This window comes from Gigantopelta aegis, chromosome 2 (genome assembly GCF_016097555.1).
Source record: "Gigantopelta aegis isolate Gae_Host chromosome 2, Gae_host_genome, whole genome shotgun sequence".
NCBI lineage: Eukaryota > Metazoa > Mollusca > Gastropoda > Neomphalida > Peltospiridae > Gigantopelta > Gigantopelta aegis.
The window spans coordinates 48,320,577-48,337,012 of NC_054700.1; the positions used below are offsets into that span (position 1 = coordinate 48,320,577).

The 16,436-nt window shown below is 36.5% G+C and overlaps 1 protein-coding gene across 4 annotated transcripts in view; it reads right to left on the minus strand.

The window, feature by feature from the left end:
• Positions 1-645: 645 nt before the first annotated feature.
• LOC121386554 overlaps positions 646-16,436 on the minus strand; it is a 204,627-nt gene continuing 188,836 nt past the window's right edge. For all 4 annotated transcript variants that reach the window (XM_041517505.1, XM_041517497.1, XM_041517513.1 and 1 more), the window contains one exon: positions 646-2,335. In XM_041517505.1, the coding sequence (XP_041373439.1) occupies positions 1,568-2,335 (768 nt within the window). In that variant the 3' untranslated portion in view covers positions 646-1,567. The remainder of the gene's footprint in view (positions 2,336-16,436) is intronic.

Below are 16,436 nucleotides of genomic sequence, written 5' to 3' on the forward strand. Positions count from 1 at the left end.
TATTGCTTTTGACATTAAAAGATGTGAAAATCTGTAAACAAATTGCAGTGCAAGGGACAGGTCCAGAAAAGGGACCACAGCTGGATCTGTGCTTGATGAGTGTTCTAACTTGATTCAACCAGTTAAACATGCACACACAAGAGGTCAGAGAGCATTATCAATGAAAAAAAGATCAAGTGATCACTTACATGTAAGATGCCAGCACCACAAACAGTAATCTGTTCACCTTGAGCAAATATTCTGCACCTCTGTTATTACTGGTAATGAACTGGGGCTTGGAAAGGAAGTCAATCATAGTAGCACCAATAACAATAATTGTTTTGTTACAGACAGTACTGTTGGTGTTTTGCATTTTCTATATTTAAGATAATCAAAATGCAGGAATGAAAATAACATTGGACAAAAAAAAATCAAGAAAACTTCACAGGGTCTTAAAAAATAGGGTTGTTACTCAAAACACGAAATGTCCACATGCAATAATTAAAACAATTAAGTCCAATCTTGTCCCCGTTTCAGAAATAATCATAAGGAATGGAAAATTCAATTTTAATGCCCATAGAAAATAAAATTATATAATATACAACCACCCTAAAAATAGATTTGAATGCAGCACACAACAAGCATAAACAATAATAAAATATGGAATCCTCAAAAATAGTTTAATTGGCTATTTATAATTACCTCACACACACTGAATTCTATTGACACAAACCATTTTATTTTACTGTATGTGATTCATTCTAAAAGGACCCCAAGTCTGGTAACAAGACAGGTCACTTGTCACAATCGTCAAATTTTCTTTGCTACTTCAAGCTGATTTCACAGAATCCTAATATCAAGAAATGAAGTCTGAAGAGAAGCAAAGATAAGCAAAACTTAAGTCCATGTTGGTAGAACCACAACAACATTCAGACTGTAAGAAAATCCGCCTACATGCAAACCTGTAGCATCAAACACATTGATACTGGCTTCACGAAAGTCTATGCTTCACTTGATGCTGTCACCCATAGGAGCCAGTCACCTATCAACTCACACTGCTTGGTGTGCTGAGCAATCTTTGTCTTATACTAATGTCCCGAGTCGGGCCCCTCATCTTATTGGAGGCCAGACTTGGGATGGGCGTACTCGAAACCCTAGTGGTATATGAGCATGTTAAACCAGTTACCTACCTACCTTCTTATACTTCAACTATGGCTCATGCTTATAAAACTTTGGTGTGTAACATGTTCAGGATGGCAAGCACTTAAATCTATTCAGTATTCATCATGTTGAACTGACTGCAAGTGCTACAGATCCTAAGGCTTCAACTTAGACTGCATATATGTTTCATGTCACAATAATGCCAATACCTTTATGTAGCATTAACAGGCTGAACTAACTTGAAGTTAGACAGTTTAAACCTTGCAACTAAACACCAGTTTATAAAGCCTAGACTTTAGACCCAGTCTTAAATTTGGACTTTGAGCCATAGGTCCTGACTTAACTATTGTATGAATGGGCCAGTTTCTCAAATAAAACACAACTTTAGTGTTGTTCTTCCAAGATTTGCTCAACAGTCTAGAAAAACTTAAACACCATCTTTTATTTGATGCACCGAAGGATGTTCATCACCAATCTGACCAGGGAAGTTTTTAGGTCTTGGGTGAATTATTGCTGTCCCAAGAATCTTGTGAGGATTTCGAGCTAAACCTCTTCGACTGGCACTGGAAGATTTCAAGTGAGCATTGCTGGAAACGGACATCTCTGAAGACGTCATATGACCATTGACATCTGCAGAACATGGTCCCTTTCCACTCATGTGTTTCTCAGATCCTAAGCATCGATCTTTGTCTGAATTTGTCCTTGGCATATTTTTCACAATAGGTGATCGATTACTTGGTGTAGATGCCACAGTGTTTGGAGAATTACTTGCTAGAGGAGACAGACAACTTGGTAAAGATATTACAGACAATGTCTCTAGGTCTCTTTTGTTTCTCCAAGATGATGCACTAGAAAATATTGGCCTCTGCTTTCTCTTGAGATTCTCAGCAAATAGAGTCTGCTCCTTCTGGGAGCCATTTAACAACATCCTGTTAGCCGAGGACAGGTCCGTGTGAGCTCTTTGGTGTAAAGTACTGAAGGTTTTTTCGAGACCAGGATGTCCACTAGACTCCTGCACAAATTGAGGATTAGTTCTGGAAGTAACACCATGAGTTTTTTGTGAGGCAAACTCCACTACAGACTGTGATGTCATGGCTGAACGTTGAGCAGATGTTTTCAGCTTGTTGAAGATTCTCGAGTTGTCTCCTCGAAGAAAATGACCAGGAGGAACCATTGAGGTTTTAGATCGATGAGCCTGTTAAAAAAAGACAAAAAGAAATTGGACAAATCAAAGTACTGGGTTCAAACAAAAACGGGGGAGAAAAACCCAAATATTTATCTGGTACAGTTTAACTCTTCTAAAAAGTAACATACAAAATTGTAAACTCTTAGCATATATGAGTAATGCGGTTTTGATATTCAGCAGTTAAGATTTTATAAATATGGATTGTAGCAGACACACTAGGGTCAGTATTAATGTAATGACCCATCACATCTGAGAGTGGACACTATTAAATCTTGCACTTTTACACTCTATTGGACTTACCAAGATCTGTATCCATGTAATGACCTATGACATCTTAGGGTGGACACTATCACATTATTGATGTAATGACCTATCACACCTGAGGGTGGGAACTACCACATTATTGATGTAATGACACATCACATCTGAGGGCGGACCCTATCACATTATGGATGTAATGACCCATCACCGTAACAGACACTTCAAAAACAGATGTTATATGCTACAAAGTGTCTGCAGGTAGCAGGGTGAGGGAGTTGTAGTATTCATATCTGTGGTGCACCTGTTCATTCAAAAGGCTGCCACATGTAGCAGCATTAGCCACATGTTCCAACTGTCATTTACGGGATTATTCCGTGGTATTGCCCGTGATCGTGCTACATGTATTACTAACAACTTGGCTTTGTTTTCCATGCATGAGTTCCTTTCGGCATGTTATACACACAATACCTTTGTTACACAGTAATTAATTTTTTTAATTTTTTAAATATATTTTTTTACATAACCCTACATGAATCCTGTGCCAAAACACAACAATGTGTAGACATCATTCTTATAAACCACATGCAGTGTGTATTAATGACTATCACCGTGAATTGGCAGACACCTTGATCCTGGCCTCGTATTTCAAGATTGTCTTCTTTTTTCTCTCAAAAGAACCAGCCGACACACACTATAAACATGGGAGTCAGCAGCTCATATGTGGCCGTTTGCATGCATGAGCAATTAAATTTTAACACGTCTCCTGTTCGGAGAAAAAATATTCCTGTTAAATTAAAATTGTACAAATGATTAATTTTTCAGTGGTGGTAAAGGAAAAGGGAAGTCTTTCAGAGTGTGATGAGAATTATCCGCGTGGATGGGTACTCAAACCGCTGCCCCGTGGCTCGGGTTATTACAACATGGAGGAACCGAGAGGGCCACGGATCAAACTGTTACAGGATTTAAACTTCCTCTGTCAGGAGATAATATACAGACAGACACAGAGCAGACAGACAGAGCAGAGCAGACAGACAGACAGACAGACAGACAGACAGACAGACAGACAGACAGACAGACAGACAGAGAAAGAGAGAGAGAAGGGAGGGAGAAAGAGAGAGAGAAGGGAGGGAGGGAGACAGAAATAGATAGGGAGATAAAGAGACTTGGAGAGAGAGAGAGAGAGAGAGAGAGAGAGAGAGAGAGAGAGAGAGAGAGAGAGAGAGACAGACAGGCAGGCAGGCAGAGAGACAGACAGAGAGACAAAGAGAGAGAGAGAGAGAGAGAGAGAGAGAGAGAGAGGGGAGGGAGACAGAGAGAGGGGAGGGAGGGAGACAGAAATAGATAGGGAGATAAAGTGACTTGGAGAGTTGGGAGAGAGAGAGAGAGAGAGAGAGAGAGAGAGAGAGAGAGAGAGAGAGAGAGAGAGAGAGAGAGAGAGAGCGGAAGTGAGAGAGAGAGAGAGAGAGAGAGAGAGAGAGAGAGAGAGATAGGGAGATAAAGAGACTTGGAAAGAGAGAGAGAGAGAGAGAGAGAGAGAGAGAGAGAGAGAGAGAGAGAGAGAGAGAGAGAGAGAGAGAGAGAGAGAGACAGACAGGCAGGAGAGGCGAGCGCGAGACAGACAGAGAGACAAAGAGAGAAGAGACTTGGAAAGAGAGAGAGAGAGAGAGAGAGAGAGAGAGAGGAGAGGAGACCGAGAGAGAGGAGGGAGGAGAGGAGACAGAAATAGATAGGGAGATAAAGTGACTTGGAGAGTTGGAGAGATGAGAGAGAGAGAGTAGAGAGAGAGAGAGAGAGAGTGGGAAGTGAGAGAGAGAGAGAGAGAGAGATAGAGAGAAGAGAGAAAGAGAGAGAGAGAGAGAGAGAGAGAGAGATAGAGAGATAAAGAGAAACAGAAAGAGAGAGAGAGAGAGAGAGAGAGAGACAGAGAGAGAGATAGAGAGAGCGCGAGAAAAGAGATAGAGAGAGAGGAGAGAGAGAGAGAGAGAGAGAGAGGAGAGAGAGGAGAGAGAGAGAGAGGGACAGAGACAAAGAGAAACAGATAGGGAGATAAAGAGACTTGGAGAGAGAGAGACAGAGAGAGAGAGAGACAGAGAGAGATAGAGAGACACAGACACATAGAGACGAGACGTGGCTGCCACTGCGATAGGGCTACTCCTATAGAAAAGCAGATAAAGAGACTTGGATGCACTTTCCCAGAGAGGATAGTACCTTCCACAGAGAGAGGGAATGGTTGGGATGAAAAAAGCATGAGTCCAACAGAGAGTGTTTGATCCTGAGAACCTGAGACACACAGAGAGAGCACTCTAGACTGAGCTAGAGAGAGAGACAAGAGATGAGGAGTGTCGACGTTCCAGGGAGGAGAAACTAAATAGATAGGGAGCAACATCCTTCTTGGAGAGAGATAAGTAGACATAGAATTAGACAGAGATTTAGATAGAGACCAACACATATTTTTTTTACGAAACAGGTGATGCCATTGCATATGTTTTCTCCTACCAAAAAAAAGGATAAACGCAAACTTTTATGCACTTTTCCCAGCACAAAATAGTACCTTGAACCACAGCCTTTGAGCTGGAATTTTTTTCATTTAAAAAGCATGAGTCCATTTCAGTGTTATAAAATCATATATAACCTATCCACCTGAAAAATGCACTTTGAACACTGAGCTATGATTTTCCACAACACTGTTCAGTGTCGACGTTCCATTCAATGTTATAAACTAGCTAGAAAACATTGAAAATCCAGCAAAATCCTTCTTGAAAGGACATCTTTGGTATTTTTAGACATTAGAATAAACCAAATTTAGTTTTTCCAATATTGAAAATCCTGCATTAAATAACGGTGACTGACATTACATTATTTGTTTTCATTTCCCCAAAAAGGATATTTCAACGTTATACATTTTTTTAATTGAAAATCCTGCATTAAAATTGCTCTTGAACAGTGATGTAATTTAATGTTTGTTTGATGAATGGTAACATATCATGTATTATATTTTTGTGGTGCACCAGCCAACAAATTACATGAATATTAGACGACCACTAACAAAAGTGATTTCGCAGTAGAACTAGGATTCAGTGCCTTTAAACTAAACACAACGCCATATAGCCGTAAATAAAATGTGTTGAGTGGTGCGTCGTTAAATAAAACATTTCTTTCTTTCTTTAAACTAAACATTTACTGAATATTCATCAAAATAATGTAATTGGATGGAAATGCAAATTTATCATTTGTATTTATTGGCATTTTTATTTTTGATACTTCCTCACATTACAGTTTATTACGTCTACCCGCTGGGAGAAGTCATATCTTCTCAAAAGTGGCAAAAAAATTTCACAATTTGACTCGCACAGAAGTCAATGAAGCACAAACTTCTGTTAACAAGTTTACCAGTGTGTTATTCTGAATGACTGTTCTAGCATGCGGAACATCCCTATCATCTGCGTGTTACAGTTATAGAATAGGAATTATAAATAAATTAAACATTATTAACTATAACAAAGTGCATTTCACATGGGTTTTTCTTTCTTTTTTTTCTTTTTTTCTCGCAGGTTTCTTTCAACTAGGAAGGTTTTACGTTTCTGATGGAAATTACAACAATCTGTTATCATATTGACAGAACATTCTGTAATCACACAATTCATAAAGCTAAACACAGATCAAACGTAAAATAATTCGGAAATGAAACATCCTGCGTACGAGAGGTGTTGTAGATTTTTAGTACCGGCAATCAGTTTTTTTTGTGTGTGTGTGTGTTTCTTTTTGTGTGTCATAAAACCCAGAATCGGAAGAATAAAACTATCCAGTCCATTAATGATATAAAAATTAACAATGGCAGGTAACAACAGGTATTTAGAATATCATTTTCTGCAGTAACTGGTTGTTAAAACGTTACACGATCTCACGGCTGATAAAAAGACTCTATTATTACGCGGGGTACCTCTGCCGGTTTAAGAAACATAATATACACACGCACATGCTGTATATGATTAAAGAGAACAGAATCCAACAAATGTGCGGTGATGGTGAAGTTTGGTAATAAAAGTAGAAGAAGAAAGGAAAACAGTATAATGCTTGTTCAATGACACCTAAGTGGGTTTATAACTACAGTAGGGATGTAGAAATGGAAATTATTATCCACATGATTTAACATAACCAAGTTAAAGGGATAGACCCCAGTTTTCAACCCGTGAAAATTAACACTATGTTTAGTTAATCTACAAACCCGTAACACATTTGGATAAAGTTACAATTGAGTGAAATAGGAGTCTGTAACTTGAAATGGTGAAATACCCTCTAAAAATAGACTAAAACTTGACTCGATAACTGTTACTTCTCAGACGCACATACACTTTTTAAAATATGAAAAATGCAATTTATATTAAAAACACCAGGATGACAAAAAAAACTTCAAATGTACGGAAATTAATAAACCATAAAATCTAATTAAAGGATGATTTTAGTTATCAAAAATGGCTATAATAGTAAAAAATATGCCTTAGTGTTTAAAAACTAGGGTATATGTCCCTTTAATAAAAACCATATGATTCACACGTGTAATAACAAATATAATGATGTAATATTGCATAGCGACGTCATAACATAACATTGCTTCGCCAGTACTAGCTCAGACCCACTCAACACATTTTATTTATGGTTATGTGGCATCAGACATATGGTTAAGGACCAAACAGATATTGAGAGAGAAAACCCGCTGTCGCCACTTCACAGGCTACTCTTTTCTATTAGCAGCAAGGGTTCTTTTATATACACCATCCCAGAGACAGGGTAGTACATACCATGGCCTTTGATATATCAGTCACAGTACACTGGCTGGAAAGAGAAATAGCCCAATGGACCCACCAACGGTGATCAATCCCAGATCAACCTCGCATTGAGCGAGCGCTTCACCACTGCGCTACATCCCGCCACTCAAAAACATTTAGAGAATGCTATATTTAGATACCGTTTATCTCACTGAGTTGTTTAACAAAATGATTTAAAGAATGTACATTTATCCGTTTATCTCACTGAGTTGTTTAACAAAAAGATTTAGAGAATGCTACATTTAGATTCCGTTTATCTCACTGAGTTGTTTAACAAAAAGATTTAGAGAATGCTACATTTAGATACCGTTTATCTCACTGAGTTGTTTAACAAAAAGATTTAGAGAATGCTACATTTAAATACCGTTTATCTCACTGAGTTGTTTAACAAAACATTTAGAGAATGCTACATTTAGATACCGTTTATCTCACTGAGTTGTTTAACAAAAAGATTTAGAGAATGCTACATTTAGATACCGTTTATCTCACTGAGTTTTTAACAAAAAGATTTAGAGAATGCTACATTTAGATACCGTTTATCTCACGGAGTTGTTTAACAAAAATGTAGCTAACACAATTAAACACTTGTAACATAAATGGTATTAATTTATAACGGACACGAATGTAGTACTTCTATTTGTTACATATGGCCAAAACCAGGTTTAAAACAAATATGAACATCTTTTCCAAATAAAATGTATTTACGGCAGTTTCACTTGCAGTTAAGTTATGCATCATAGAGCAATCAGTTTCAGATTAACTTCTATGTCACAGAGCAATCAGTTTCAGATTAACTTCTATGTCACAGAGCAATCAGTTTCAGTCACCTGTTAAGAGACCACATTTCAAAATTTAATCATCTAATATAGTATAAAGTGACCTGTATTAAGCAGCCACCTGTGTTAAGAAGCCACCTTTATATTCTCCGAAATCATCTAATATATAGTACAAACTAACCTGTATTAACCAGCAGGTAGTACTAGACCAAATAACTTCCGGCTGGGTCAAAGTTGGAGGTGCACCGAACTTTTGATAGAGAAGTGAACACCACAAGTCCTGTGATTGGTTATAAATGTGAGTGTGTTGGTTGTAAAAAATAATAGTTTTATCTGGGTTAAAAAAAAATGCAATTTTATTTCATCTAGTACCAATGTGTCAAGTAGCCTTGTGCTTGAAACATGTATGGGGTACCTGTAAAAAAAAGTACTCGAATTTTGTGCGGAACTAGGGTAGTCATAGACGCTACCCGTTATCTCAGAAACGAGCAGCTTGACCCCCATTTTTTTCTGATTCACTTTAAGTGTGAGGGGTGGTAGTATTTATATCCGTGGCGTTTATGTCGGTTGATACGTTGCAGGTAGGAGTTTTAGCCACATATGTTACTATTGTCGTCTATGGGATTTGATTTGGTAGTATACACCCTATAGCACATATTCAGTGCATAATAAAAAATATTATGATTTTGTCATTTTATTTAATTAAACTATACTGGTTGATTAATTAGCCATCACTTGACCATGCAAGTTCACAATGACCTTGACCTTGACAATAATCTCTGTACATGGCTCTGAATGGAGTTTGAATCAAAGTTAGCACTGAAGAAAAGTTGGTTTTGGCCTATAATTCGTACTGTAAAGATTTCAATAATTTCTTTTTACATGGTATTTGACTTGCCATATACAACTGTTCTTAAATATGGTATTATATATAGGCAACCTGAACTAAGATTTTAATAGCAATTTATTTTTATATTAAAAATAGCATGTGCCAATAGTGGGTTAATGTCTTTAGTTTCCATTAACATTGTTAATTTTTTATGTATGAAATTCTGAAAACTCAAATTTGTAAAGAACTTGATTTTTATTGTCATTTTGACATATTTATAGGATGCTAAGTTATATTTTAGACAAAATAGTAGTTTTATGAAAAAATTTAAGTAAATTTGAAGAAAAACTTTACCAAAAACATAATTAAATTTGTTGTCACTATTGTGCCTTCTATTCTTATTTGTACATAACAATAAGGTTGTTAAACATATACTTAGATCTCCAGATCATTTTTTTTTTTTAATAATCACTTAGTTAGCTCTCATGAAAAGCATTTTGAGTTTATACTAGATTCAGAACCAATTTTTTCAGATTTGATTATCTGCCTTGGATTAAGTTGATAATTTATTTTATTGTTAAAGCTGTATTACCTAATGTTACTAGCTAAATGAAATGCTGGATTACAGATTGTAGGAATACATCTAATATACATATTGTATTAATCCGGATTAGAAAATAATGCAAGAAAATAGATGTTAGGGTAATTTTGTCATTTAAAAATAGTTTTTTTCAGTAATTAATCAAAAATAAATGTGTGAAAGCTGCATGATGATTCCAGATATCACAACTATTAAAACCTCCAAATACAGTAGGCTATAAATAAAATATAGTCAGGAATATTGGTGGCTGCCAATGGTTTTCATGGTTCATTATGAAAATCAGCATGGCCGATGGATTTGAAATTCCCACACCTGGTAAATTGAAGACACCCACACCCAGCATACAGGATTTCCTCCCAACACTAATGTTCAGGACATTAAGTCATTACTTCATACAGGTACAGTCATGTTTGTGTTTCCTTCCTCAGACAGTGTATTTTTTTAATACTGATATTTCTTTGATGTGCCTGTTAAGGTCTTCATACTCTAGGGGTCAATCATGTGCATGTGTTTTAATGGAATTCTTTAAAGGGGTAGAGGTACTCTGACTATCTTTGTTGTCTCTATATATATACCTGAGTACACACACCCAACTGAAAGTAAATATCTTCAGGAGTTTTATTTTAAAACATTTTGTTGTTTAATATGACATATTGCATTTGTACAAAACTATATGCAATATATATGTTTTTTGAGGTGTACATTATATTAGGTTGCACTGTAGAAACAACAGTATCAGTGAGGTTGTCAGTTTATGTCAGAATACACCAGATCCTGGTTGTCATAAAGACACATAGCTGGACACTTTTTGAAAAATGTATGTTATCAGTATAGGTAGTACTAGACCAAATAACTTCCGGCTGGGTCAAAGTTGGAGGTGCACCGAACTTTTGATAGAGAAGTGAACACCACAAGTCCTGTGATTGGTTATAAATGTGAGTGTGTTGGTTGTAAAAAATAATAGTTTTATCTGGGTTAAAAAAAAAAATGCAATTTTATTTCATCTAGTACCAATGTGTCAAGTAGCCTTGTGCTTGAAACATGTATGGGGTACCTGTAAAAAAAAGTACTCGAATTTTGTGCGGAACTAGGGTAGTCATAGACGCTACCCGTTATCTCAGAAATGAGCAGCTTGACCCCCATTTTTTTCTGATTCACTTTAAGTGTGAGGGGTGGTAGTATTTATATCCGTGGCGTTTATGTCGGTTGATACGTTGCAGGTAGGAGTTTTAGCCACATATGTTACTATTGTCGTCTATGGGATTTGATTTGGTAGTATACACCCAGCAACCTGTGTTTAAAAGGCCACTGTTTGGTACACCCTAAAGTGGATTCTTAACACAGGTTTGACTTGGGGGATAATATCACTGTGTTTCGTTGTTCACTATAAGGATTTATCACAACATTTTGTGATAAATCCACGAAACACAGTGATATTATCCCTATTCTAATACTACACCTATTAGGAGTATCTGTAAGACATTTTATTGTTTTTATTGAAGAAATCCCACAAATATAAAACAATTAATTATCTATTCTCCTTACTTACGATATTCAATGAAAACACTTGTAGTAAGTAAAAGTATGATGTACCGTATATCTTCGCCTATAAGTCGAATTTTTTTCACCCAAAAATTATTTTATAACTTGGGGGGTCGACTTATAAGAGGGTAAAAAAAATTCACCAAAAAATATTACTGTTTTGGGGATTATTTTACAAATTTTATTGTTGAAGTATGCCATGTATTTATACTCAAATATGTTAATTTGACACATTTATTTTTTATAACCTTTTTTTTTTTGGCATTAGAACGGTTTTGGTTATGCGAAAAGGCGTACGATCTCACTCACATGCCAAGACAACAGTCCACTTAGTTAAATTAACAGTCATCACTAATAGTAAAAATGTAAACAATACTAACTACCTGTTGCCTGAGTTTATTTTGAAATCTGGTCACTGGCATTAATGGTTGTTCAAACAATGTTTTGGCGGTGATTAACTTCATGAATATTACTGAGCTTTCCCTTAAAATAGACTGATCTCTGCAGTTCACTATCTAGAGCAATAGGGACACACATCATTTGGTACAAAAACCAGTGTACTTTCCAGAGTTATCCTCCTTACATGTATTAATATGGCGGCAAAACGTGATACTTTCAGTTTTATCGTAGTGATCTGTTGGCAGTGTTTATAAATAAAGTTGTTGTCTGTGCACAAAACCATCTGTACAGTACCATACAGTAACAGTCAAACAGCTTTCACTCTCTACTAAGAGAATATTTCGTTTTGATGCTATGTAATAATGATAGTTTGATTGGAATAGTCTGATTATATTGCGATGTACAAAACGTGAAAACCGAAGTTTGTAAAATAATTTTCTTTTGTTCAAATATTGTACATTATTGTTCTCATGTGCTGAAAATAAGAAATATTTCAATATTTATAAGTTGTTTTTCATGGGTTGACTTATAAACGGGTCAATAAAAAAATACGTTTTCAGGGCTTGAAATTAGGGACTTGACTTATAGCCGAGATCGACTTACAGGCGAAGATATACGGTAATATCTTTTTCGTTCTCTTCACATGACATCACTGACTTAGGACTAGGAGCGACCCAAATGGCAAATTTATCAGCATTGTAGTCTGTCTTTTGAACATGATTTATTTTAATACATGATACACTAAAAGAAATATGTTCGTTGGCTGTTAATTTCTGTTGCAAGACATATATAAAATAATATGCATTTACTAAAGGGCAAGTATTATTTTCAAAAGTTTTTCAGAATTGTGCGATATTTTAAAGCAGTTAATGCTGTTTAAATTGCATTTAAAAAAACAATTTTATTGTCACAAAAAGTATGTTCTAAACAAAAATAAGATACTTCAGATTGTGATATAATTATTTCTGATGAACCTGCTTGCACCCTTTTGAGAACACAAACTAGAAGAGCAAACCACAAGACACATGGTGGTGACTTCTGCGGTCGATCAGTGACTGGACCTTACTTGGGGTGGGTGGGTGCATGGTCATTGCTGCTAACAAAGTGTTAAAAGTTACAATGGCACGAAATAATAACAAAATAGTAACAATAACATCATTTTTATCTGAAGTTAGCAATTTTGTTGAAAATTATTTATACTGATGTTTAAATATAATGGAAGACGCGGAATTAATATACTAACGAAAACACCATACACGAGGCTAAGTGACAGCATATTGGACAACTCCTCAGAATTTTGTCATCGTAATAAATCCTGGTTGCTCATGACAGCCTACATCTATCGTCCGATATATCACAAAAATTAACCAATTGAAAAAAGGCTTATATGAAAGTTGTATTAGAATAATGTATATACCACAGCATTTGACATTCAAGTTGTATTAGAATACTGTATATACCACAGCATTTGACATTCAAGTTGTATTAGAATACTGTATATACCACAACATTTGACATTCAAGTTGTATTAGAATACTGTATATACCACAACATTTGACATTTAAGTTGTATTAGAATACTGTATATACCACAACATTTGACATTTAAGTCAGGAGGTATATGTACATGTACTTGTTGCAAAGGACAAAAAAACGGAAACCCCCCCCCCCAACCCCACAAAAAAACCACAGCAAAAAAACTAACAAAACCAGAACCCACCCCACCCCAACAATAAAAAAAATAATAAAAAAATGGAGCCACCAAGGGTGATAGATCCCACAGCCTACGGCACCTGGTGGTGACTGAGCACTCTACCACTGAGCTACACCCCTCCTATGACAGGTAGAACCACCTGGCTGTAACGAGCTGTCTCCACCTGACAACAGGTGATAGATCATCATAAAGAAATAAATTAAATAATCGCAAGTGATTTCCTCCACAATTATTACTCTGATTATGATCGACTCGTCTTACAATTAACAACCACTCCATCAGAGTGACGTACAGATGGCTTGTGGTGAACAATCTACACACTTTACAGTTGGGAATCAGTGGGAATTTCATTGTCATTTATTAGTTATATATCAGTTTGCACTGGCTGATCTTTAAAAAAAAAAAGTATACAATCAGTTAGAATATACAGTGAAAACTGGACCCTCTGTAAACAGGAATTCCCCAAAAATCTGACTTTTTGAAGAGTCCCTTTTTAAAAACCAGTACAGAACTTAACCTCTCTAAACCAGATCCCTCTTAAAACTGGACATTTGTAGTGGTCCCAAGGGTGTCCGGTTTAGAGGGGTTTCACTGTATATATATATATTATAGGATTTTACTAATTTTTTCTTTCATACCTACTCGATATCTGGGCTCATGCTTACGAAACTTTAGTCTCTAATAATGTCACTTGTATGCAATTTGAATGGCACATTGCCATGATGTTAAAAGTCTCAACACTCTATTAAGAGTTGGGGCGAGATGTAGCCCAGTGGTAAAGTGCTTGTCTAATGCACGGTCGGTCTGGAATCGATCCCCGTCGGTGGCCCATTGGGCTATTTCTCGTTCCAGCCAGTGCACCACGACTGGTATATCAAAGGCTGTGCTATGTGCTATCCTGTCTGTGGGATGAAGCATATAAAACATCAATTGCTACTCGTGGAAAAATGTAGCGGGTTTCATCTCCAAGACTATAAGTAAAAGTTACCAAATGTTTGACATCCAATAGCTGATGATTAATAAATCAATGTACTCTAGTGGTGTCGTTACCACCCAAACTCCCAACCTATTAGAGTATGGAGCCTAGGGCCCGTGCTTATAAAACGTAAAGTCTAGACTTTAATAAAGTCCAGACTTTAACGTAATGCTGTTTGAATGGCGCTGCCGTGATGTTAAAGTCTGGACTTTAATAAAGTCCAGACTTTAACGTAATGCTGTTTGAATGGCGCTGCCGTGATGTTAAAGTCTGGAGACTTTAACGTCATGCTATTTGAATGGCGCTGCCGTGATGTTAAAGTCTGGACTTTAATAAAGTCCAGACTTTAACGTAATGCTATTTGAATGGCGCTGCCGTGATGTTAAAGTCTGGACTTTATTAAAGTCTAGACTTTAAAGTTTATAAGCATGGGTGGGGCCTGACCTGTTTTCTTTATGTATGCATAAAAACAAACCCATGCGTTGTGACATTCCACATAATAAGAATAATTTCAGTTAACATTTTGTACAACAATCAGTTGTAAATTTTATAATTAATCATCAGATTGCATCAATCATAACTGATCCTTATATAGGTAACAGTACACCAAGTAGTATCTCACTGGATCGAGGTTTGAAGTGTACCCAACTTGTAATATCACAGTTAATACTACCAGTTCTGCCATTAGTGATGCTTACGCCAATGTGTGTTGTTATGAAATGTTGTTTTATCTGGCCAGTAAATGCATGTAATTTAATCTGAACTAGTGTCAGTGTATCAGCTAATCTTGTGCTTGACACATGCACTGCTTCCTACTGAAAATGGAATGGTAATTTTTCTGTGAACTAGAGTGCTCAAAAGTAGATCCCATAAGGAAGACAAGGATCAGACGATTTCCTTTAATGTGCAGTAATGTGAGAAAAGTAGGTCACGGGGACCTAGTTGTAAATCAATGTTCCTATATGAATTGATAAGAAATATATGGGGCCCAGACAAGGATTTCCTTTAATGTGCAGTAATGTGTAACATGTAGGTCATGGTGACCTAGTTATGGTAAGTGACACATCATCATCCAAAGTTATACTTAAATGCAAGGTCTGATCATCCTCTTTTAATTGATAAGAAAAACATGCTCTGGAAACAAAAAGTTTACGGATGGACGGACAGACATACAGATGAACGTATAAAAATGAATGTTTAATGACACCTCAGCACAAACAATTATGGTGGTTACTGGGCATAGAACATCACTTGGAGATTTTGCGAAATTATTAAATGTGAACATGTTTAATGTTTTACAAGCATGAGCCCTGGTATTGCCTAACTTCTGAATGGCCTCTAACTACGCCTTCCTCCGCCTCCAAGTGGAGCAGTAATAACAGAGCAGGAAGCACGTTGTCCTAATAGTGCCTCATTCTACAATCAAATACCTCTAACAATCGTGTCAGCAAGTCTAAGACACTCAACCACTCGCCCAGCCCAAACACTTGCAGTTTTCTTTTTTTAAAAAACCCTGGTCAAAAGGCTAATTGTTGTACTTCTTGTATGCCAAATGCTGGATCAGTGAAGTCTTCATCTGGTTGCATGATGCTTAATTAGCTGCAATCAGGACAAATATTGGCTGCAAAGTGTTCACGTGGTTCCCAGTCAAATAGGTTATTAAGGGTTTTTTCAACACAGAAGTGGAGATGATAATGCAAGCTATAATCAGAGCAATTTGTATCCTTGAGGAAACACATCGCCACTACGAAAATAACTCGCTTAACTAATTGTTGCCATTTTGTCGACTGCTGCCAATATAAACAGTTGTAGTGCCTAGAACACTGAAGCACTTTCTCTGAAGTTTATTAAGTGGAGGTATGTATGAAGGGATACAAGGAAAAACCTTTTTTGATACCTATGGAAATCAAATGTAATAATCTAAAGGATAAAAATTACAATTAAAGTTTGTTTTGTTTAACGACATTAAAAGGACACACTAATTTATAAATCATTGGCTATTGGATGTGAATATCCACTACATTTTCCCCCATAGCAGTTAGGGATTGTTTATATGCACTTTCCCATAGACAGGACAGCACATACAATGGCCTTTGATATACCAGTCATGGAAGGAAGGAAATGTTTTTATTTAACAATGCACTCAACACATTTTATTTATGGTTATATGGCATCGGACATATGGTT